The 24,040-nt window shown below is 51.0% G+C and overlaps 11 protein-coding genes; 4 read left to right on the top strand and 7 right to left on the bottom strand.

Annotated features, from left to right (window-relative positions):
* Positions 1 to 850: 850 nt before the first annotated feature.
* CHC_T00004288001 (hypothetical protein) lies at positions 851 to 961 on the bottom strand. The gene has a single exon (XM_005715602.1). It carries the CDS (start codon positions 959 to 961, stop codon positions 851 to 853), a length of 111 nt encoding a protein of 36 aa, XP_005715659.1.
* A 5-nt stretch (positions 962 to 966) lies between these two features.
* CHC_T00008648001 (Sec61 alpha subunit) lies at positions 967 to 2,958 on the top strand. XM_005715601.1 is given in 2 exon segments: positions 967 to 2,385; positions 2,386 to 2,958. 1 exon segment carries the CDS (start codon positions 967 to 969, stop codon positions 2,383 to 2,385), a length of 1,419 nt encoding a protein of 472 aa, XP_005715658.1. The 3' UTR covers positions 2,386 to 2,958.
* Positions 2,959 to 5,694: 2,736 nt separating this feature from the next.
* Positions 5,695 to 7,452, bottom strand: CHC_T00004287001 (hypothetical protein). Its single transcript, XM_005715600.1, has one exon. The coding sequence runs from the start codon at positions 7,450 to 7,452 to the stop codon at positions 5,695 to 5,697; it is 1,758 nt and encodes a 585-aa protein (XP_005715657.1).
* Positions 7,453 to 7,823: 371 nt separating this feature from the next.
* CHC_T00004286001 (hypothetical protein) lies at positions 7,824 to 8,732 on the top strand. Its single transcript, XM_005715599.1, has one exon. The coding sequence runs from the start codon at positions 7,824 to 7,826 to the stop codon at positions 8,730 to 8,732; it is 909 nt and encodes a 302-aa protein (XP_005715656.1).
* Positions 8,733 to 8,808: 76 nt separating this feature from the next.
* On the bottom strand, positions 8,809 to 9,624 carry CHC_T00004285001 (hypothetical protein). The gene has a single exon (XM_005715598.1). It carries the CDS (start codon positions 9,622 to 9,624, stop codon positions 8,809 to 8,811), a length of 816 nt encoding a protein of 271 aa, XP_005715655.1.
* A 749-nt stretch (positions 9,625 to 10,373) lies between these two features.
* Positions 10,374 to 12,894, top strand: CHC_T00004284001 (hypothetical protein). The gene is made up of 4 exons (XM_005715597.1): positions 10,374 to 10,530; positions 11,037 to 12,034; positions 12,111 to 12,303; positions 12,854 to 12,894. Exons 1-4 carry the CDS (start codon positions 10,374 to 10,376, stop codon positions 12,892 to 12,894), a joined length of 1,389 nt encoding a protein of 462 aa, XP_005715654.1.
* A 3-nt stretch (positions 12,895 to 12,897) lies between these two features.
* On the bottom strand, positions 12,898 to 13,245 carry CHC_T00004283001 (hypothetical protein). The gene has a single exon (XM_005715596.1). It carries the CDS (start codon positions 13,243 to 13,245, stop codon positions 12,898 to 12,900), a length of 348 nt encoding a protein of 115 aa, XP_005715653.1.
* A 971-nt stretch (positions 13,246 to 14,216) lies between these two features.
* On the top strand, positions 14,217 to 15,789 carry CHC_T00009305001 (mitochondrial processing peptidase beta subunit (Complex III core subunit 1), precursor). XM_005715595.1 is given in 2 exon segments: positions 14,217 to 15,716; positions 15,717 to 15,789. The coding sequence occupies 1 exon segment, from the start codon at positions 14,217 to 14,219 to the stop codon at positions 15,714 to 15,716; it is 1,500 nt and encodes a 499-aa protein (XP_005715652.1). The 3' UTR covers positions 15,717 to 15,789.
* Positions 15,790 to 16,040: 251 nt separating this feature from the next.
* Positions 16,041 to 17,428, bottom strand: CHC_T00004282001 (hypothetical protein). XM_005715594.1 is given in 2 exon segments: positions 16,041 to 17,131; positions 17,132 to 17,428. The coding sequence occupies 1 exon segment, from the start codon at positions 17,426 to 17,428 to the stop codon at positions 17,132 to 17,134; it is 297 nt and encodes a 98-aa protein (XP_005715651.1). The 3' UTR covers positions 16,041 to 17,131.
* Positions 17,429 to 17,443: 15 nt separating this feature from the next.
* CHC_T00004281001 (hypothetical protein) lies at positions 17,444 to 19,033 on the bottom strand. Its single transcript, XM_005715593.1, has one exon. It carries the CDS (start codon positions 19,031 to 19,033, stop codon positions 17,444 to 17,446), a length of 1,590 nt encoding a protein of 529 aa, XP_005715650.1.
* A 2,489-nt stretch (positions 19,034 to 21,522) lies between these two features.
* CHC_T00004280001 (hypothetical protein) lies at positions 21,523 to 21,825 on the bottom strand. The gene has a single exon (XM_005715592.1). It carries the CDS (start codon positions 21,823 to 21,825, stop codon positions 21,523 to 21,525), a length of 303 nt encoding a protein of 100 aa, XP_005715649.1.
* Between the last annotated feature and the right edge of the window lie 2,215 nt (positions 21,826 to 24,040).

Genomic DNA, 24,040 nt, shown 5'->3' with positions numbered 1-24,040 from the left:
CTGAGAAGCTAGAGCAGATATATACATCTTGCTCGGACTTGGGTAATTGCATTCATACATGCATGGAGACCTTCATTTAATAAGGGACGGTAACACAAAAGGGTTCAATGGAGCTCGTAACAAACCAGATTCGTCTGCTGCAAAAACCGTCTTTGTTTCACCGGAGCATCATAATGCCTTGTCATTGTCGGCATCGTGTGTTTGCACACGTGTTAGAGGGAATCTGTGAGAGAGAGAAAGGTGCAGTCTATTTGGTGTCTATCCTCGAGGCTTCATCGGGGCAAAACGGGGGCGAAGGGTTAAAATGAAGGATCCTGAAAATAGTGTGGTATTGTAATATTATTCTTGAAAATCGGTATGTCAATCAAGTTTGGTTATCGTTCCCTTTCATTTAATTGACAAAGCATTTTGCATTGCAAGCAGAATTTCCGAAAGTTCTTATTTAGTTACTTATGTGGTCCGTTCTAGTTTGGACTGTAATAACAGGTCCGTTGATGTCAAAGGCTTGGTTCGGTCTTTTTTCGAACAAATCAGAATTATGCTCTCAGTTGCTTCAATTAAGAGGACTTTCTGTCGCTCTTGCTGTGATCGGGCACTGAATCTTCATGGACCCATCCCGCCCCTCTGTCAGGAGAATGGTCCGTTAAGCCTCTACTCACCTCTGCGTCGACGTCATCATCCACTGCTATCTATGCGCATCCCAAATCGTTCTTATCGCACTGCGACATTCCTGATTCAGCATTTGTTTAAAATAGGACCCAAGAGGACATCGACCAGACTTTTCTGGTGTACTTTCGTTCTACCCTTAACTCAACAACTTTGGGGCAATTTCCTTCTTTTCTCACCTACCTCACGTTTGCCGCTGCTCTCCCTGGAACAAGTCTTCTGCAGCCCAACAGCCAGCACGAGCACGTCTCCTTGACGAAGACCAGTGTGTGCGAATAGTGTGAAGTACCAACATTCACCATGTGGAGAGCCATCGTGCGACCCTTCGTCCCTTTCCTCCCGGAGATTGAGAATCCGACCAAGCGGACCGCGTTCAGGGAGAAGGTTATGTGGACTGCCGTTACACTTTTCATTTATCTTGTGTGCTGCCAGATCCCCCTTTATGGAGTTAAGAACACCAAGTCCTCCGATCCTCTGTACTTTGTGCGTGCTGTCTTGGCCGCTTCCAACCGCGGAACTCTTATGGAGCTTGGAATTTCGCCAATTATCACCTCGTCTATGATCATGCAGTTCCTGGCTGGTACACGCATTATCCAGGTAGATCAGGGTCTCAAAGAAGATCGCGCTCTCTTCTCCGGTGCTGAGAAGCTCATGGGCCTCATCATTTGCCTTGCTGAAGCTTCTATGTATGTGTTCTCGGGCATGTATGGAGACCTCTCGGTGCTCGGAACTGGTAATGCCATTCTTATTATCACTCAGCTCTTCGTCGCTGGTATGATTGTTCTTCTTCTTGATGAGCTGCTCCAAAAGGGGTACGGTCTCGGTTCTGGTATTTCCTTGTTCATTGCCACCAACATCTGCGAAACTATTGTCTGGTCTTCTCTGTCGCCCACGACAATCAACATTGGCCGAGGTAAGGAATTCGAAGGAGCAATCATTGCCTTCTTCCACCTTTTGATTACTCGTGAAAGCAAGATCCGCGCATTCCGTGAAGCACTCTTCCGCCCCGATCTGCCGAACATTTCAAACTTGGTCGCCACAGTCCTTGTCTTTGCCATCGTTATCTACTTCCAAGGCTTCCGTGTTGACCTTCCGGTCAAATCGAATCGCATCCGTGGAGCGCAAGGCTCTTACCCTATCAAGCTGTTCTACACTTCGAACATTCCCATTATTTTGCAGACTGCTCTTGTTTCCAACCTTTACTTCGTGTCTCAAATCTTGTACCGTCGGTACCCGACCAATCTGTTTGTTAACATTATGGGACGGTGGACCACAATCCAGGACTCGGCCCAGATGTTTCCGATCGGTGGTTTAGCCTATTACATTTCGCGACCGCGCAATATCGCCGCCGTACTTGAAGACCCGCTTCGTGCCATCATATACTTAGCATTCATTCTTTCCGCTTGTGGTCTTTTCAGCAAGTACTGGATTGAGGTGTCAGGATCTTCTGCTCGTGATGTGGCGCGACAGCTGCGTGATCAGCAGATGACTCTCAAGGGTCATCGTGATACGTCTCTAGTCAAGGAACTGAACCGCTACATCCCGACCGCTGCCGCTTTCGGAGGAATTTGCATTGGTATGTTGACTATCATGGCTGATTTTCTTGGTGCGATCGGCTCAGGCACCGGAATTCTGATGGCTGTAACCATCATTTACCAGTACTTCGAGATTTTTGCCAAAGAAGGGGCAAATGACTCTGGCCTCATGTTCTTCGGATAAGAATGGCCAGGGTTGACTGGATGAGAATGTGCTGTTTGGATATTTGCGCGCGTTATCGCGAGGGTCGGCGCGGTACATGGTATATTTTCCGTGAAGGAGGGGAAATGGGTAAATGACAGGCTTGTAGATAAAGCATCGCCTGGCTTAGCGAGATGAGAAAGAAAGAGTTAACTTCGATACTGACGGTTCAGCGATGGAGAGACAAGGGGTTGTTTTTGTCCTTTCATGCTGAATGCTGTTTTGCCATACATTTCGTAAACGACTGTGAGAGCAGCTCAGCAAAAACTTTTCTGCCGTATTGTGATATTCGCCGTTGAACAGTTGTTGATCCCTCATCAGACTCAAGATTACCGACATAGTGGAAACGGTGCGTTGAAGCAGAATCTACATAAGCTGAGGAGGTTACCATCCTCCAGACCACTGGTGCCTTTTGAGCCGGAGATTTGCTTAAAAATTGTTGTGTACGCGGCTGACGACGAAGGGTCGCCACTGCCTCCGGTCTACAGGGTAGAGCCTTCGTAATAAATTGTAATCATTAGAGAATATATCGATCTGTATTGTATCAGAAATGGATCCATTGGCGCATATATCTCAAAATCCGATATTGTTCGGCAAACGGCCTGCGTGAACACGTTCTAGCAGTTGAGTCAGGGATTGCTCGGCAGAGGAGCAGGTGTTTTTGAAGCAAGCGGCGCCGACAGAGAGGGGCATCGCAATAAAAATAGGCTTTCGGGGGAAAAGCTTTGGCGCAACTGGGACGCTGATGCCGACACCATTCGAAAGAAGTACAAAGTCATGTGGTGGATGAACACACTCCTTGTCAACAATTGCTGCCGGAGCAGAAATTCGTCGAGCTTGAATGGAAAAGATAGACAGTACGTCCGCCTCTATGACTGTGCGGGACAAGTACTGTACAGTGGTGGAACGTTGCCACGAGTTGACCTGGAGGTTGGTGGTTCCAGCGCGGGACGATGCGTCGGTCACGCTACAGTACGAGGTGGAGCTGCGCGGCACTCATGGGGTCGTGGGTTGGGACAGTGATGAGGTCAATAGTGCGGGGCCGTTCGATTCTTTGTGCAGCGACTGTTGTTTGCTCTAGCTAGCAAGCCCAACTTTTTCCCGTATTAGAGATACTGCACGGAAAAAGGTTGGGAATGGCAAGGCACGATGTCGGGCAGCAAATAGTGCTGCAGCGCAGCATGGGCAAGGACACGGCGAAGACGGAAGCTGCGAATACTCCATGTAAAGGTATCCCGTTTTCAGGTTGTGAGGTGGGCGGGAACGGCTTTTTTAATAACACATGGATGGGGAGAGAGATGCAGGAGAGTGGAGCGAGGTGGGTTGGTGGAATGCAGCCAAGGGTCGGATTGGTGGAACACGTTGGACACACGTATGATCACAGAGATGCGCCCAATGGGAATGCAGAGAGCCGAGAAATGGGGCCTCGTTTTAGGCACGCTCTTGACACTTCGTGTGCTGTGAGTCAGGATGGATTGTGACTCTGGATTGTAATGAGCGGCTGAGCATACTTTTCTTTGTCCCTTTTTCCAACCCAACGTCATATCCTCACAACCTACACTTGGGCCGGCTTGGGCCCCTCTCACACTCCACATCTCAAACCTCGCCTCCTCCTCCACTCCTTCCCGCACCCTTCGCCCTTCTGACTCCGTCGTGAGCCATGTCCGCTCCTCCGGACCCCACCGCCGCCCCTCCTCCGCAACCCCCCCGCCTCCGCCGCCGTACCGCCGCTGCTCCCACTCCCCCCGACGCACCGGCCTTCCCTTCCCAAGCCCCTCCCTCCTCCCGGCCCGCGCAACACCAGCCCCAACCCACCCAGCAACCTCAACAACAGCAGCAGCACCAACATCCACCGTCGTTGCGCTCTCGCGCCATGGCCGGTGCTATGGGACTCGGCCTGGTGACCGCCGCAGTGGGCGGCACCTACTTGCTTTCCGAGAATGACGCCGTCTTTCCGTTTGCAGTCGCCGCTTGTGTCGCCACATTTTCTTCCGTCCTTCTTCGCTTTGCGCTGGTCGGTGTCACCGCCGATGGCGCCCATCGTGCACGGCATAGACATTTTAGAACGCACAGGCATTTTACGGGGGAGCGGGCTGCATATGTGCGGACAAGTCAGCGGCTGGCTATGATGGACAGGGACTTTACTGCTGCCGATTATGAAATGCTGCTTGACTTGGACAATAATAGTCAGAGGCTACGCCAGTTTTTGGAAGGCGCCAGCCACGAAACCGTCGCGCGCCTGCCGACATACATGTTCAGGGCAAAGGGTGATGCGTCGGGTGGCGATCAAACTCAGTCGAGCGACAAAGGCAACAAATGTAAGGGGGAGGGAACCGTGGTAGTAGCGGCAGGAGCTGCAGATGCCAGTAGCGCAGCAGACCAAGGCGGAAACTCGCCAGAACTTGCGGACGACACCGCCAAGAAGTGTACAATATGTTTGGAACATTTTGAGGACGGCATGAAAATCCGCATCCTACCGTGTTTCCATCGCTTCATGGCAGATTGCATCGACCCCTGGCTCGTGCAACAGGCTCGCTGTCCAGTCTGTAAGCGCAGTATAGAGCAGGGCATGAATGCAATGCCTGTGGGATGCAAATAAGGAGAGAGAGAGAGAGAGAGAGAGAGAGAGAGAGAGAGAGAGAGAGAGAGAGAGAGAGAGGGGGGGGGGGGGGGGGGGGGGGAACAAAAGAGGGGTGAAAAGAGAGGGCCGGGGGAGAGGATCCGAGGAATGTGACATTAGAGTGTAACATTGTGTTCATAAGATAACCACTGCGTTCTGCTTTTGACCTCTGCTAATAACCGAGATGCCCACCCCTCTGCTCTTTTTGGAGTGGTGTGGTAGTTGTGTCTTCGTAGGCAGGGTTCCAAGTATCTCACCTGCGTTCGGGGACTTGCTCGAAACCCATGCTTCTTGCTCTTTCGGAAGTGACTCTTTAGAGGGCTGCTGCAAGTCGTAGTCACGTCAAGAACAAGGATACTGTACACTTCGCTCTTGGCAACGCCGTTTTTGTTTTGACGATGGACCATCGACGGCCAGAAAGCGCGCATGAACACAGTGTCACGAACAGCGGTCCCGTCAGGTGGTTTTTGCAGAAGATTGCGCCTCACGAAGACGGAAGGAAAAAGCTCGTGCACATGAGAGGCATTTTGCCGCTTTGCGTGCCTATTGTATAAAGATATTCAGTCGTGCAGTCTTACTCACAAATGTAAAGGTAATCCAGACAGAATTAGTGAAATTCTCAGTTACGAATCGTTGTATTAGAAGTATCTCAATGGGTCGCTATCTCATGACTACTCTTGATTTTGGAGTTGCTCTTGTTGCCTGAGCTGCTGCTGTCGATAGGTATCTGCCAACTGCTGACGGAACACAGTGCTATCAATATTCACCTCGAGATTTCTCACAAGAAGCTTGATGATTTCTAAATCCAACGCACTCAATTCAGGTCTTTGCAAGAGGGTGATCGCACCTGGAGCGTTCATGGGATCAAATATTGCAGCGAAGAATCCATAGATCTTAGTGAAGTTAGGGCTCGTCGGTGTGCCTTCGCCGGTAGCCGCAGCTACGGCTGATGCCGCAGCAGCTGTCGCTGCTCTGGCGGCAGAACCAGCATGTGTGACATCGAGCAGTAAACTTCCGGCTGTGTCTTGGGATTCGGATGCCACGCAATCCTCCTTTTCATTCACCGATATAGTATTGGAGTCCTCTGTTGGGTCTAATGCCACGCTTGCTTCTCGTGTGGGAAGCATTGAGTCTGTGTCATTGGGCGTTGTAACGGGGAGTGCGGGCATGCTCCTATTAACTTGTATTGGCGCTTGCGGCTGGAACGAGTGTCTTTCACCCGAATCCATTTTTAAGGAGAGGGATGCCTCTTGCATCTCGACTTGTATGGTTGCAAAGGTCGCAATTTTATCCTCTTGTAGTGCTAGTGCTGCATCAAGCTGTTGTTGTTGACGCTGCTTTTGTACGTGCCGCAGCTGTTCCTGTCTTTGCAGTCTTTGCTGTCTTTGCTGTTGTTCGCTATGGCGGTTCAGTCGTTGTTGTCTTAGTTGTTGTTGCTTTAATTGGTGCTGCTGTTGCTGCTGCTGGGCAAGCATATCGTTCATATCATTTTGGTCCATCAATCTCGGGGAGATGGTCTTCGCAGAAGTGCGGGGTTGTGGTGATTGATTTGCTGGCACGGGTCTCAGTGGCTGGATAGGATGTCTGTATCCGACGTAAGGCGGTGCGTGCGCGTGTAGACCCAGTGCTTGCAGTGAGTAAACTTGAGGCATCTGCATATGAGCGGCCATGGGATGCTGTGCTGCTAGTGCAAAGGCCAGAGAGTGTGGATGTGGATGGCCGTGCGGATGGTGGGGCATGCCCGGGGATAGCGATGGTGAAAGCGGAACGGCGACTGGTGACGCAACTTGTCTGACGGTGGCTTGGGAAAGCTGAGATGAGGAGGCGGAGCCGTTGAGTTGGTTCTGCTTCCTCTTCGGTCTAGGGGGTGGGATGTGCTCACCAGTATTGTTCTTTTGCACTTTGATAAAATATTTTTGAGCGTGTGATCGAATCTGGATGACACTCTTCGTTCGGACGTGACCTTCTATTTGCTTCCACGAGCGACCATATTTCTTGAGGGCATCGAGAAACAACTGGTGTTCTTCTTCGGTCCAGTTTTCACGATGTTTAGTAATGACATACTTTTTCCGAGGTTTCTTCGCAGGTGGCCCAGATGAGGATGCTCGCTTTGGGTCCTTCGATGCGGGGCGGGACCTGGTCTTTTCCGTTTCGGGCTTGACAGGCGCTGAAGGGCTCTTGAGCATGCGCGGTGATTCCACAACTTGGGGAGAGAGCGTAGGGGTGGAGTCGCGGCCTGTCTCGACGTCTGTCGTATCGTTAGAATTTGGGGTCGGGTTGGACATGCCTCCAGCCGAGTGACGGCGGATGCGAGATTTTCGGAGTTGCGTGGGTGGTGCTAAGTGCGCAGCTTTGTGCAACGTGCTGATGAAAGGGGCAGAGATGCACGCGGTGGAGCGAGGTGTGCCGGTGGGTCTCGAGCAAAGCATCGGTGTATGAAGCAGTGGAGGGAGAAGTACAACCGGTTCCTGCTCCAAACGGCAGCAAGAAGGCGATAGAAAGGAGAGGAGAAGTAGAGAAAAGAGACGAGTGAGGTCGAGGCTGGAAGAACATGTGGGCCACAGCCGCCTGTGTGTGGGGTGGTGGACCATGTAAAAATCTACAGATATTGTGCGCGGTGGATATCGCTGAAGATATTTTGCACAATGACCCAGGTTCCTTGACACTTGGCCCAATCGACATTAACTCGAAAGTATCTGCACACGTCTCGAGCGAGAGCTCGTGTACTTAAGAATCAGACTGCTTCAATCACCTACCGGGTGATCATTTTATTTGCGTCTCCAACAGTTATTACAGTGTAATGAAACTGGAGGACAGACGGATGCAAAATATTTTGACTAAAAGTCAACAAAAATGGCCCAAGTTTCAACAAAAGAACTCCTTAGGGTTTCTACGAAGTTCTCCCCCGCTTCCCGTATCGCATGGCGGAAGAGTCTTTCTCATTCTGAGGGTCCCGCCACGCGCATTTCCCTTCAAATCGCTTCACACCTCACATCTTCATCTCTCCGTCATGGCTTTCTCCGAGGATGACCAAACGAGCGCTATCGAAGAACTGGTTTCGAGACGTTTGAATAGTTGGGCAGATTCCGCAGACTCCCAACCCGCTCCTTCTGCACCCGCTTGTCCGAAGAAAAGCCCGAAGAAACGTCGCAGAAAGGTTCGACGCCAAGCTTCTGGCGAGTCTACCCAAGCAGAGAGCGACCAACTCGAAAATTTGAAGGCTGTTCACGCCGCCTCTCTAGAGGACGCAGCCCAGCGCGTCCTCCAACGCACAATTATAAGACCTCGTGTTTACCCAGCCGAAACTGCTTCTCCGAAGAACATATCATCGGCCCTATCAACGATCGTCGTTGCTGGCGACCCCGGCCCAGGTCCGAGGAAGAAAAAAAACAAAGGAAAGTCCTTGCAATCGCACCAATCAGCTTCAACGGGAACGCAATTGAGCGAGGCTCCAAAGGTTGACGCTGCCCAGTTTGTTGACAGTCATCGGCGAGAAGTTGGTCGTTTTGGGTCTCTAGCGCTTGACAAGCGGGAACGGAAATCGTTCGATGCTGCTGAACTAATACGCCTCGGATGTCGACCTCCGAAGAATACTAAAATTCCCATCAGCTTGCTCATTCGAAAGCGGCAAAAACAGAAGGTTAGGGAGGCCAAGAAAAAGGAGATGGACCTCGCGACTGGCATGTTGGTCCGGTCAAAACGCAGGTGAACGCAATCTGCTGGTCAGAGGAACCCGTACCATTTTCAACTAGACCAATTGTGCAGCTCTTTTTACTCGGCTGGTCTCATACTTGCGCGTTGACTCCCTCACGGTAGCGAGCGGCGATTATCCGCTCGATATACTTGCCGGTGATATCGACTTCGATGTTGACCTGGTCGCCGACTTTCTTCAGCGCCGCACAAACGGAGGCTGCCGTGTACGGGATCATCATAAACGTGAAAACATTCTGTGCATCCATAACGTCACACACGGTCAAACTGGCTCCGTCGACAGTGATGTACCCTTTCTCTACCACATACTTGAGATACTCGCTTGGTATCTCAATTGTATACCACATAGCATCCTTCTCCGGTTCGATCTTGCGAATCGTCCCTGTACAATCGACGTGTCCCTGCACGACATGCCCTCCGAAGCGTCCGTCCGCCGCCAGGCTACGCTCCAGATTCACCTGGCTCCCTGTACGTAATGCGCCTAAATTGGTGCGACGAAGCGTTTCAGGCGCTAGGCCAAACGTGAACGTCCCTTCTGCTATCGATGTCACTGTGAGACATGTTCCGTTGATAGCGATACTGTCGCCGAGAGAAACACCGCCGATCGTCACAGACGCCGATATGACGATGTTCACACCACCTTCTGCAGAGTCCAGGTTTTCCATCTGCTGGACTGTGCCCATCTCCTCTACGATGCCAGTGAAGACCATATCGAGTCGCTCGCGACGCTGACCGCTGTGTATGGTGGATGCTGACCGCGTCGGTAGCCTTGACCCTCCCCAGCATGGGCTTTTAGGAATTGACGGGGGATGGCTGCAGCTGCGCAGGGGCCGCACGACTGAGAAGAAAGTAGCGCTATTGCAGAAAGCTAGGCGGTCGCGGAGGTTCATCTCAGCGATAACACGCAGCGGTTCGCTATGGGTCTTGTGTCCTGTGTCTTGACCAATGTTGATGCCTGAGAATGGGAAGTACGGCGAGAGTGGTCCTCAGATTGGTCTAACCAAGATTGGTCCTACTGTACCAAGGCTCATTTTCGACGATACTCCTGTTCCGAATGCGAGTGTTGAGATCCGTGGTCATGTAAAATGGATTAAAATTTTTATTGAGGGCGCACGTGTCATTCATCAGGGCCGTTCCTAACGACGAGCACGGTGTGCTAGCACGCAAGCACCCTGACATTTGGCATGAATGGATTGGTTGAACGGGAGTAAAAGCATTTCCAATAATTTTTCAACCAATACATTCATGCCAAGTTTCAGGGTGCTTGCGTGCTAGCACACCGTGCTCGTCGTTAGGAACGGCCCTCAGACTCTCACGTCACAGGGCGCAATGAGGACGAGGTACAGTATAGCATCGGGGATACACTCTGCGATTGTCGCAAGAACTCCGCACAAAGAAGCACGCACTGCTGCTGCTAAGTGTTAACATCATCGCTATCATTTTCAAAAGTTAGGCCGGTGTCGTTCAGGCCAGCTCGGTAATTTCGAATCAGAAGCTGGCTTAGACTGGCTGAGGCTAAGCTAAATATGTTTTACTCTGCTACGGTACAGTCGCTTCTTTCTGGTTGAATTAGACACTGAGATGATGTAAATTCGTGCGAAATAGATCTGCCCCGAGTTGACTCTCAACGCAGTGAGAAATGCTGTCGTTGCCATATAGGCCCAACTGCTTCGAAAACTGTTCTAAAAAAGTGCTTTACACACAGTGCACTATACCTTGTCCAGGGGAGTATATCTGGTCTTCATGCCTTTATGTTTTGTCCGGATATGCACATCCTATCGCCCAGCAATTCCTCTGTATACCTGAGCACTTTTGAGGTGAGCAGTCAACATGTCACAGATTCTGTAGCCGCTACTTTAGCCGGTAAACCGGTTTTTTCACATGATCACCACTTGAGCTGGAGATCTACCACGTGCCTCTCATCGTATAGCAGCAAGTGGTTTTTGTAGAAATTTTCTGGTCTGGCCCACACTTTGAATTTGACACTTCATTTCCTCAAAACATATGTGCCCTTCTTTCAACATGGATTTCGACGTTTTGTAATCCGGCGGCCACCTGCGTTGTTCGAACTTGTCAACGAGGAGGCTCTGGGTGAATTATTCTTGTTATGTGGCAACGCTTTCCGAGCCGCGTGATGGAGAACAAAGTGAGCAGTTTAGAGCCTTGTTCCTTTGAGGGCCATCTGAATGAATGCATGGGGCAGCTTTGGGAACATGAGCGCATCGAGTTCGCCCCTCAACCAGTTTACTGTTTCGCACTGCTGCGGTGCTTTGCGAATGCCATTTTCTCTGATATAAAACAGTCTCGCACCAGAGCTGTTTTTCCTACTCATGTCATTTCCATCAACAAGTGACACTCGCTTCTTTGAGACCCATCTTATCTACTCTTACAAAAATGGCTTTCTTGCGCCAAACCTTGTTCTTCCTGACCATTGTAGTTATTGCTACACGAAATGTTGCACACGCTCAAGACGATTTCGGGCAGGTGCTTCTCGAAGCCTTTACCACAGGCATGTTTGACGGGGACAATTCGGGACAGTCTCAACCTGGACCCGTTCCGACTCAAACACCCTCAGCGCTAGGCTTCCCCAGAGTCACATTACAACCTGCGGTTCCTGATGCGTCGCTTGAATTCGAAACAAGCACCCCGGAGGAGCTTGGGACTTCCGCCAGCGAAAGTCCTGAAGGAAGCTGGGAGAGTTCGCCTGGCGGAAGCCCAGATGCAACTCTGGAGTTCAACTTTTTTGTGAGTCCTTCCCCTTCTTTTGAGTTCGACCTTGCTGCAAGCCCTGCGTACACCCCGCAAGAAACCGCTGAAGAAACACCAGAACCTACTGAAGTATTAGGAAACAAACCTGTTGAAACATTGGAACCCATTTCACAGTACGTGGAGCCGAGCCAAGCCCCATTGGCAGACCCCATGACAGGGCTGTTTGACATGTCCCTCGCGAGTCCAATCGAAGACTTCGATCAGTTCAGCTCGATGGAGCAGGAATTCATCGCAGGGACGCTCACCATGCGCAAGCCTATCAGAGTCAACTGCGGGAGCTTCGACGACAGAAACAATTTCAAGAAAGATGTGAACAAGTGGTTTGACAACCAATCTGTAGCTGTGGAGGACAAATTTGCTAGTGCCTTATTCGAGACAACCCCAGAAGCCCTCCTGTACTCCACATATCGCTATTCCGCAAAAAATCTGACGTATACAGTTCCCATTCCAAGCCAAGGGATGTGGAGAGTGACTTTGCAGTGGGCTGAAATTGATCCGGCATACATGGACGAGGGCGCCCGCGTATTCACAGTGAGTTTTGATTCACACGGCTATACACAGCTATTTCATCCAGGTCCACATACTGACTTTCTTCTCTTCTCGACAGGTTGAAATCAATAGAATTGAGCGCGACGCTTCGGTTGATGTTTATCGCGATTCTCCAGCCGGAAAGTACTCACCTCTCGTCCGAACATACGTCGTGGACGTGATAGACTCGTCTATAGTCATAACGTTGGGTCAGAAGGTTGGCGAACCAATGCTGAGCGCTTTTCAAGCGACTCACATTAGTCCCTTCACAAGTTAGGTCGGTCGAGCAGTGCGTGTGATATGACGTCGAGCCTTAGTATTTAAAAATGTATAGTAGAGTAAGAACGACAACAGGACAACGGAATGCACTGTAATCCTTCAACTTCTGTGCTTGTCTCGTATGCGAGCCCCCCCTCAGTAAACAGAGTTAGAGCAAAGTGAATGCGAAAACATCCTCACCGTGTGCAAGTCAATTCCAGTGATTGCCCGTCCATTTCGCACCTACGGAGCGACGGGTAAAACGCTGAAGAATTACAATCGCTGAAGACAGCCAGTCGTAAGTGAATCGATAACGCACAGCACGATGACTTCGAAAACGAGACCTCTGCTTTGCTCGTACGCTCCTGTTCCAGAGTTGCAGGCCTAGCAACCGCAAATGACCGTCGCGGGTATCAGCAAAGCCGCATCGGGCGTTTGGTAAACATGCCAGGTAATTAGGCCACTTGCAAGGTGCTCTTCGAACAGAGTGCCGGCGCCTGAGGTGACTGAAAACTATCTAGAGGTGAACACCTTTGACAGATTGGAGATGACCGGTTAGAAAAGACAACACGATACAGAGGCGACGAAAGTGCGAGACCAAATGAGGGTCATGACAGACTTTCTATTGTATCCTCTTGGTCCCTGACAGTTTCCAATAAGTCCTTACACGCCGAGGTCGATGCATCGAGCTGTGCTTTGAGATCCGCAATAAGTAATTCGTTTTGCTCTTGAGATTTCTTCGCGGCGGCCGCGGCGGCTTCTGCTAGTCTTACTCTCTTGCTAAGGGCCGCAATCTTCTCGACGTGTACAATTGCTTCCGCCTCATTTTGTCCTTGCTCCGGGTAAGAACCATGTCCGTTCCGAGAAGAATGTGGCGGAGGTCGGTCTGAAGGCTTGAGAGACTCTGCCTGAGCCTTTGGATCAGCGACAAGCACAATCTTTGGTGGTGAGGTCATCAAGTCGGCCATAGCGAGACAGTGCCACGTGAGCGACGCGGATGGCCCACCGCGTGCGAGGCCGAGCGAGCACACTTCGGCGATGAAAAAGTCTGTGGTGATAATGGAAGAAGATTTGTCGTGAGCGGAGTCGTGGTTGCCGGAGGGATGGTGCGACATCGCGAGGTAGTCGATCTTTGCGGCGAGCTCGGCAGCACGGGCAGCCTCTGCGATTCGTTTTGCCTTTTCTTCTTGGTATAGCTGCAGGGCGCTGAGCCTCTTCGCTTGTAAGTCGGCGGGCGTGCTTTGAAGGGAATGATGGTCGTCGGGGGGCGAGACGGTTTGAGGGGAGCCGGGCTTGGAGGGAGATTGAGGATTGGCTGGCGAGCGCGACGCTATGCTGGTCATGGCTGCGTCGCAGAGTCGAGGGCTGGGCACGGAAAGATGGTTGCGAGGACGTGGAGTGCAGGCGTAACGCGGGAGGGAGGAGGAGGAGGAGACGAAGCGGAACGTTGGTGGGCGGCGGCACTTGTACTCGCGTAAATTATGCCTACGGTGATGCGTGGATTCTGTAGGTGTGAGTAGCGGGTCTCGGTGTGACGTTAAAGGGGCGAAGTGGCGCTAAATGGAGTGGTCGCCATTTCACAGAGCGAAATTGAATGCGCCGTGAGATAATCTACCTCATTGAGATCCAGCAAAGGAAAAGCCGGCCAGGCTGCTCGATAGAACCTCCCGTCGACTGGCGAGGCATGTCACACATGCCCTACACGTACAACACGTGCTTTAATTATTTTGAATTATTTTGTCAAAGTTTGCTCAATTCGCCCCGAAAGAATCACCACCTACTGTAACAGGACGGTTTCGATGCGCATTCTGCCCACTCCCACTCCTCGCCAGATTGCGGTTTATATCGCCACATATTGAAAGCCTCTCATCAGCAGCTCCTCCCGTCTCCGTCCGATTCAGCAAGGTCCCCACATTTGCTCGGCCCCATGTACTCCTCTCTCCAAAGCTTGCGCCTGGCGCGGCGTGCGCTCTCCACGGCGCCCGCCCTAACCCAGGGCGCCTCGACGCCGAAGGCCTCCGGGCTAATGGGCGCACTTAAGCGCGCCCTAGGACCAAGCGCCGAGCCGCTTCCGCCTAATTACCGTGTCGATCCCGCCCTGTTGCCCGAAGTCGCCACAAAAGTCACCGTACTCCCCAACGGCTTGCGCGTCGCCTCCGAGAGCCAACCCGTTGGAGCTGCCGTGGTCGGCGTCTGGATCGACGCCGGCACCAGGTTTGAAGACGAGCGCGTCAACGGCGCCGCCCACTTCCTCGAGCATTTGATCTTTAAGGGCACCAAGAATCGCGGACAGCGCGAGCTCGAGGTTGGCGTCGAGAATGTTGGGGCCCATCTCAATGCGTACACGAGCCGCGAGCAGACCGTCTACTATGCTCGATCGCTTAAGAATGACGTCCCCGCTATGACCGGCTTGTTGGCTGATATCCTTCAGAACTCAGAAATATCCGACGCGGCCGTTGACCGCGAGCGCGATGTGATATTGCGCGAGATGGAGGAGATTGATCAGATCCAGGAGGAGGTTGTCTTCGACTACTTGCACGGTACCGCCTTCCAAGACTCCCCACTAGCCCGAACCATTCTCGGTCCAGTCGAGAATATTCGCTCTCTCAAATCAGCGGACCTCAAGGCGTACATCGCGGAGCACTACAAACCACATCGCATGGTCCTCGCCGCTGCTGGTGATGTCGACCACGACGAGCTTGTGGCCCTCGCCACGGATCATTTCGGATCCATGCCGGCAGATCCCAACCCAGCTTCCTCCCTCGACCTCGTCGCTGAAAAGCCAGCTTATCTTGTTGGGTCCGACGTCCGTATTCGTAACGACGACATGCCCGTGGCGCACTTCGCTTTGGCGTTTGAGAGCTGCGGATGGGCACACCCAGACGCCGTGTCATTCATGGTGTTGCAGTCTCTCATGGGCTCATATGACCGCGCTTCTACCACCGCTTCTAGCAGCTCCTACCGTCTCTCCTCCACGCTTTCATCGATCCCTAATGCAAAGACCGCCACAACCTTCAACACCACCTACACAGATACGGGCCTGTTCGGAATTTATGTCACTGGCGAACCACCGGAGCTTGATGATATCGTTGTTCCAATTCTTGGCGAACTGGTCCGAAACTGCTTCAAGGTTGATGCACATCAATTGGAGAACGCGAAAACCGCTCTGAAGACGAGTCTGCTCGCCCAGCTGGACGGTCCGACCGGTACGGCGGAAGAAATCGGCCGTCAGCTGCTTGTGTATGGGCGCCGTGTTCCCACTTCCGAGTGGTTTGCACGGATCGATGCTGTCGATGCTGACGCGATCAAGCGCATTTCGAACAAGTACATTTTCGACCGTGAGCTGGCCATCACGGCAATGGGCCCGATCCATTCACTTCCGGACTACAACTTCTTCCGTCGCCGCACCTACACTAACCTGTTCTAGACTGCCTACGTGCCCTGGTAGTGCGTTTTCATTATAAACGAACATATGCAAAAAGCAATTCAGAGCGTCATAAGTTTTACACTGACTGACAAAGCGCGTCCCATGCTTGATGCCGACTGTCAGAGCTTAAAACGACGGAGATGCCTCCTCGTAGAGGAAGTATCCCACCTCTGCGTCCAGAAATATCGTGACACTGACGTAAGGATCGCATTCACACGGGAGGTCTTTCCGCTGAGGAACATTACATATCAATTAACACGCTTTCGCCCTGCAGTCGGAGCGGTGCGATTCGTGAAAGTGGGGTACAAAGACAACTTCTAAAAGTAGAACAATAATGTAGCGCTTCTTTATACAAAGTTACTGCCCCTCATAACCATGAAGCACACCACCCCATCGTCCTCTAGCTAAGAATCGACCGTGTTATCTGATCCCGCGCTGTCTGGAGCGCTTGCCCGAGTGTTTGCTCCCCAAGTGGGACTTGGTCCATGAAGCCACCACCGTGTTGACCAACCCTCATAGCCAATTCCTGTGGTTCGCTCTCCATTATGACTCCTTCTTGGTCAACAAGCTCATCCACAACCAGTAACATGCTTTCAAGGTTCTCCAGCACCGCCTCTTCGAACACCTGTCCGCGCATCGTAATATGAAGGGTCTCGTCGAGTGCCTGCAGTACCTCCGCCATGATGAGTTCGTTCTCCTGCCCGCCTCCGACAACAAACATGTACATATCGTCGGCCTGCTTGTAGGCAATGACGTAATCGCTGAATTCCATCACATCAACGTTTTCGGATACGTCACCCATGGCCTGGACCTTTCGCAAGAGACTCATCTCAAATGCCCGCTGCGATTCCTGATCGCTCCATAAGCTTCGATCGCAAAATCTTGAGCAGATGCGCTTTCCCTCGTGGTTTATGACGACCACTGCCTTCACCAGAGGCTGTTCCACGCCGGAGAGTCCTCGCATTTTCGTTTCTCTCTCGCAAACGTTTTGGGCTGCTCGGCAATGTTAACTTGAAGTCTTGGCGACGTGGCTTAGTCACCGTTCAACAATCTGTGCTCCGCCGGCGTAGACCCGTACTCGGTTTGCTATTCCCTCGACGCGTAGGATGCCTTCTGCTGTTGCAGAGCCGTGGGAGAGCTATGATATTGCAGACTAGTGTTGAAAATGTGTTTCAGTGCTTACAATACAAGGATGGACGAAAAATCTAAAATTTTCGAATTTAATTAAAATTACGCTAAAAATTAATAAGCCAACTAACCCTGGATATGTCCCGGCCCTAATGCTGGCAATGCACCATTGTCATTCAATTCACCCATACCATAGCGTTGTGTGTGTTGTAGCTGGCCGCCTCTTGTACGTCACAATTCGTGCTGGTGGACTGCTAAGCGGGCGAACTTCATATTTGATGCGACCTTCAAGATATTTTTTCCTTTAAACGCTCACTGCAGGGACCAGAACAGTTCTTGAAGCTAAGCTTCGTTTCACAAAGAACGACTTCAAGGCGATCAATGGCTACAAAAGAGACATAAAAAAATAATAAAACCTTCGTCACAAAAAAAACACTGCCACTGTCTCTTTCCTTGTACCTTGCATTGACGCCACTATTCCACCGCCCATGTGATTGAACTAAAATGGCGAGCTGATTTCGGAGCCTCGCCTCAGCGCACAGTGCAGCTGTAATCGGTAGGTATTGGAGGTCAAATCTTCGCATGCGTTTGACGCTTTATTACCGAAGCTTGTGAGCGCGTGGAAGCTTTTTTTCAGCAGCTGCAAAAACCTTTTTCATTTGAGTGGGAACGGCACCCGTCTTGAGCTCCTCCTCAGAAATCCATCGAAAAGGGACACCTGTTGACGTCTTGCCGTCCTTCAACGTGCCATCGCCATCGGGATGCTGCAAAACTGTCAGACGAACGTTCAGCGTTTGCCGAATATGAGAGAAAACGTGAGTGACCTTGCCAACATCGACTTGCAAGATTTCTCCCATTTTCGTATATGCCGTCTCTCGTCTTGCCTCATCAGCATGACCAATGGTTTCGCTAAGGAGGCTTTGAAGGGTCTTGTAAGTCTTGGCCTTTCCCGCTTCTGTCTTCGATTGCAAGACAACGTTCGGTGCTTCCCACAACCCCGCTAGTAGACCATCGCCAGGCCTTTGAAGGACGAGGTATTTATAGCCACTTGTGGTCCGAACGCAGGCGACGAGGACAAATACAGTTTCGTTTCTCACTTTTGTCGCTTTCTTCGGGTCCTTGATGGGGTATTTTGTGACATATTCAGCTGGGTTTTCCACACCCAGCTCGACCGCTTCCTGATAGGCACCGCACATGTCTTGGACGGGACAAGCCTCACATAACACGGCCTTCGGTTTGCATAGAGTAGCCCCAAATTCCATGAGCGCTTGGTTGAAATCACCAGGACATTGGACATCCCTGACGAGTATCTCCGCCAGGTCCCAGTATGCGGCTGGTAGTGGGGGTCGTTGCTCCCCATCCTCGCGAGGGGAGGTAAGCCCTGGGCAGAGCCTCGCAAGAACGCGTTCGACATTGCCATCAACAAGCGGGACGTTCTTTCCAAACGCGATGGAGCTAATAGCTCCTGCAGTATATCTTCCAATTCCCTTGATCTTCAGAAGGGTAGGGACGTCTTCAGGCAACCTCCCATTGTACTCACTAAGAATTTGAGCCGCTCCCTCGTGTAAAAAGCGCGCTCGACGATAGTAGCCCAATCCCGCCCAAAGCTGGTTGACCTTCTCCCGTGGAGCGTCGGCAAGGGCCTGGATGTCTGGAAACGCGGCCATCCATCGCGTGAAGTAGCCCTCCACGACTGATAGACGAGTCTGCTGAGACATGACTTCGGACACCCACACGGCATACGGCGCTCCCGGCGACGAAGGACTGTGTGGAACGGAGTGAGTTAATGGTAGAAGACCCCCTTTCTGATAGATGGGAGACGATCGCCAAGGTAGCGTACGAAAGTGATCAGCGTACCAGTCCAATAGTGCAGTTCTTAACGTCAACACTTCAGGTGGTGCTAGTGAACAACGACCTGGGCTGCGAGGCGTTGGAGCACTGTGGCTCGAAACAGGGTCGATAGCTTTCCGGATCCGAACGGGGCGTTTTCGCTCATGTTGCAAAGAAAATAATTCGTCCTCTTCATCACCCGCTAGTGAAGAACCAGGCGAGGATGGGGCGAAGTCGGAATCTGAGGTCGCTTCATCAGAACGTCGAGGGGAGACCGGTTCAACGACTGATGATGTACGGGGACGCTTGCTTTGCGGTCTACGTAAGCGTAATGATCGTCGAACAACCGGTAGCTCCATGGCACAGTACGTGATAGGCCGCTTAGGGAACACACAACAGCTATTAACGAAAGAGTATGTTTCAAACAGAGAGACCATACATCAAGCAGAGCCGCCTCGTGCAAAATGCAAAACGCGAGGATAGCACTGTCCCTTCCCCAGTCCGTTAGAATGCAATTGACGCAACCCTAAAGAAGGTAGGTGCATCGACCAGAGGCTGCTGACGATCATGGAGGACACCACGCATGTGTTGAATCTGTGTGCTTGGGGTTGACCTGAAAACCCAGCCTGTTAAGACACACCCTGAGGGTGTGTCTTAACAGGCTGGTTTTTGCTTGCGTTGCCCGGTTTTGCCAGGAATACTTTTAAATTCTTAACAAATACCGTATGCTTCGTAAGCCCTTGCTTTCCTTAAACTCAAAAATTAAAACGTAAGAGCCAATCAAAGCACGCCAAATCACCTCTTTGGGCAAAGCTTAAGCAAACTGCAGAAAAACGGGGCATGTTAAGACATACCCTGAGGGTGTGGGAACTGCTGGCGGTATCCCAAGTCTTCCAAAAGGCGGGAGCGATCAGTGGTTCAAAAATCAACAAGAGTTGTAAAAAGTAAAATGAAAGCCTTCTTTCGAAGGAAGGGTCCGCTGGGAGAATCGAACTCCCGACCTCATCCACCCTAAGGATGAATCATACCACTAGACCAAGCGGACAGCTGCGAGTTGATCGCCGCGGTGTTCTGGGAGAATGCGCCGCAAATTCCATATTTAAACACATGTTTTATGATATTTCCAGAATTTTAAAATAATTCGATTTTCGACAAAAATATTTCGATTTACGAGTAAGAACCAAGTGTTAAGTCCATAAACCCCTGTCGTAAGATGTATTGCAGCATCGGCTCCCCATCTTAGCTGGTAAAGAAATATTTTTCCCCTGAGTTGAATCGCTCGGAGGGCGAGAATGAGATACTGCATTGTATCAAAGAGTGCAGGAACTTGATTAATGGTGCATTGCACTTCATCAGTCCCCTGCACAAGCCCCGAAAGGAATTTGAATCAATATAACGCAGATAGGATGTCATTCTTCTCAAGGACAGTCGAGAGCTTACAAGTCTAGAACGAGGGACTACTCGAAATCCTTCGTCCGAGCTGCCTACCAACACGAAAAGAATTACTTTTCAGATTGGTGTACTGTTGCATATCGCAATGACTCGCGATGCATACGATTAGGAACATCTCTCTGTGTCTTCATATCAAGTTGTTCGCGGAAGGTTGGTCATGTTCGTACTTCTTGGCAGGCGTCGTTCGCTCCCTCAGGTACGTACTGTACCTCAAGGGATCCAAATTGACACCGTAAAATACCAAAAAAACAATATGTGAAATAATCAGATACACCAATGACCTCATCCTCATGCCGTAGAGCACCTAATGTGCGTGCGTTTCGACGCTTAATTCTTTGAGATGCGTACACTGTAGTATCGTACAATATTAAGGCTCAACACTGGACACCGATATGACAGCGGCCCCTCCAGCTGGACGGTTAGCCTCGTACTGTACAAAAAATCATAAGCGTCAGCTGCTATTGTAGATCGTGGGAAAAAGCGATCTCCCTGAGTATTGATTAATTGGATTAATCGTAGAAACGCATTAGACAGACACAGTCAGCGTATGAGGAACAGAACAAGAAGCGCGCTTTCCTTGTTTGCTCTGCCCTTCCAGCGCGTGTGGTGTTGCCTTTCAGATGAGTATAGTCAGCCCCGCGTACCGTGACTCCGTATTTGGCACCCATGTCATTCAGGATGTCACTGCAGAGACAGCCAGAAATGGCTACAACTCTTACATATTTTTTCCAGCATAACATAGTATATTTCAGAGATTGGCTGTTCGGCGATTCTCGTAGAAAGCATTGGCTATGCATGTTTTCGAGCACCTCAGAGATGTCGGTAGTACTCAAAAAAATAATTCTTTCAAACCATTGTCACCACTCACGCTGTGTACGGCAGTTCCTCGGAATTGAAGAATTCAGCACTTGTGTGAAACGTTGCAACTATTTTAGTGAGTTGCTCAACGGGGAAGTTGAAAAATGATCTCCTGCGATTCTCGCAAGAGGAATGTACATATAGAAGGAGAGCATTCAATAAGTGGTGCTGATGGGCCAAAAGTCAGAAGTAGAAGGTTCTTTTCAACATGTGTGTGCAATGTTTTGATTCAGGATCGCTTTCGGAACATATAACAAGCCCCCATGACAACGCATTTGCGAAGACTGAAAGGCCCAATGCCAGCAAGCAGAATCAAGATGTAATTCCGTAAGTTAGATAAAAAGAAGGTATCGCGATCTACCAGTTGCGCGTGCGTCTGGGCACGCGAGGCACAGTGTGCACCCAAAGGGGGCTGCTTCTTTTTTCGAGGATAAATTTAGACAAGTCCCTCTATGCAAAGACGCAGGAATGACGCTCATGTAACATGCTTTGTAGTTCACAAACGGAAGGGAGACCCGTATAGTGATGTCGGTACACTTCAGTACCGCAAGGGCCACGGGTCTCTGGCATGCAGGCAAACATGACATCTGTGAGGTGAACGTATGCAGCATCGGAGGCCACTATGCATGAAGAAGGTTGTATGAGGTTCAAAAGAGGAAAAACCGGCAGTGTAGAGAACGTCTGTTTGGTATATGTACACGGCATACTGTGCATGGGGACCGTTTTTCAGACGTTCGAACTTGGAACTGTGACAAAGACGGCCATGTGATGATGAAGCGTGACGTATTGAACGCACAGCGCTGTGACAGCACTGAGCAAGAATGTCGGTAACACGACGCATTCGGTGCACGCGTGAGAAAGATGCGAAGTAGAATGAGAGCGCGGACGAAATGACAATTGGTCGCGTAATATGGAACCGTGAAGATAATCGAAATGAGCCCGCTGGTCCGCCGTAGATCATCTGTACAGACGTAGCAGGAATCAGGTGTAATTGCTTGTTACAAGATGTTGAAAGGGGAGGAAAGGAGAACAGCGAGTGGGACTAGCGGGAGGGCGGATTCTTGTAAATTGCTGTTTTGCAAAACGGGGCTGTTAAGAGTTATGAACATGATGAAAACGGCGGCTCGGAAAATGTGGCGATATTGAGGAAGAGACGGGGTTTTGTGTCTGAGAACCGGGGCAGTGAATTCAAGGAATGATAGGTAAAGTATGTGAAAGTTGACAAGTAGCAATAGGGGGTTGCTCTTTTTGTTTCTGAACTGCTTTTGAATTAAAGATATGATACGTAGACGGGCTTGTGTTAGGCCAGAATGTAAACGAGGCGAAGGGGGTTGAAAACAGTGTCACAAGAGAGGGTTGGGCACAAGTTTGCCAATAGCGCCAACAGCGAGCATGGTTCGAGCCGTGGGGTAGGATACGTTGATGGGAGGAAAGAAGTTGTGCTGTTTTGCTCCATGACACATAAGCTGAGGACGAAGAGAGTGGAGGTTGAGTGGGACAAAACGTATCGGGGTGGGGATTGCTTCGCGATGGCAACAGGAAACGTTCAGGAAGAATGGAAGGTAGTCGAGGCGGAGGTTGCGACTACGGGTGTGGAGGTAGGTGGTGAAAGCTGTGATTGGTTGGGCGGATAAATTGAGGTACACGTAGCGGGGCGGATTAAGGGGTCAAAGGGGCGATGGAGATACTGAGATTTCGTTGTGATTGGATGGGTGCAGTATTCCAAGAACGAATGGGAAACGGGCATCGTATGGAAAAGGCTTCCAGTGGGCTGTGATTTGCTGAACGTTACGTCACAGCGTTGCGGTGCTGCTCTGGGGGATGTGAAGGCATTCTCCACACTGACGTCACACTAGGACTGTACCAGGGAGGTGTGCCAGGGGGGTGTGCCCCATCCATTCACCGTCGGCACACAAACCTTACAGTCGGCATCACTGTACAACACTACAGTGTACTACTGTAGTGTGGCAACACACTAGCGCGTCTGAGAACAGGAGACTATTCTCGGACGCGCAAGTAAAAATAACCAAAAAACAAACTACCGTACAGTACTAGTCGCGCTTGACGAAGCACTATCTTGGTTGGTTGCCTCACGCATCCACGTGACATAGCCTAACCTCGTCAGCTCATGACGCTTGGTGTAGTAGCAACGGAGCCAATACCGGATACCCATCTTCCCCCCTGCCGCTATCGAACTGCCTTCGCCTTCCCTAGCGCCCGTACGCAGCACCCAGCTCTACCACCATGTCCGCATCCATCCTGCACTTCCGACCTTTCGGCGCTCACCATCCCGTCTCCTCACAACCTTCCGCCACATCATCGCAGTTAGCAGCCCCGTTTCCACTTGTCCCTACCCATTCGCCCCACGCCCCCGTCCCCGTTTGCGCCATATCTCCGCACCCGTTCCGCCATACGATTACCAAAGACGCATGAATCACCTTGCAAGCCTGACTCGCTCACCAATTATACTTAAATCCTACTTTCATGCATCTCTTCACACTCAGCCCCCACGCATTCGAGATTTCTTCTTCAGCGCAGTCACTCTCTCCTCGCTGCCCTTTATCACACCCCTGTATACCCGCCAATTTCTCTAATTCTCCATTTTCACCTTCGCTACTCAACTTGTGCCAGACTACTCCGTCCCAATTCTTCTTCCATTAACCATTCGCTGCCCTCTTCTCGCAAAACCTTTATCGCGGGGTAACAACTCCAACAACAACCCTTCAAGCAGACCACCGTTTGACTCCACACCTCCAGAACGTTTGGTCGCTCACCACACATCATGGAGGACTCCGCATCCTTTCTCAACTTGTTCGCGGATCATATCCCAAGAACTGCCGTTTCTGATGCCCGTCTCGGCCCAAACACAGACCTCGCCCTCCTCTTCTCATCACCGGCCACGGACACCCCCGAAGGGCACTTGCATTCGCACTTCCAAGCCGATCCCAACTTGTTCCCCATCCCATTTCCTCCATTGACACCGCGTCAGGAGGCAAGCACAAATCTCGATGCACTTTTGGGACCTACCACTACTCCCATGGAGTACCAGCACCATG

Source organism: Chondrus crispus, genomic scaffold (genome assembly GCF_000350225.1).
Source record: "Chondrus crispus Stackhouse genomic scaffold, scaffold_224, whole genome shotgun sequence".
Lineage (NCBI taxonomy): Eukaryota > Rhodophyta > Florideophyceae > Gigartinales > Gigartinaceae > Chondrus > Chondrus crispus.
This window is presented reverse-complemented; position numbering and strand designations above follow the sequence as displayed.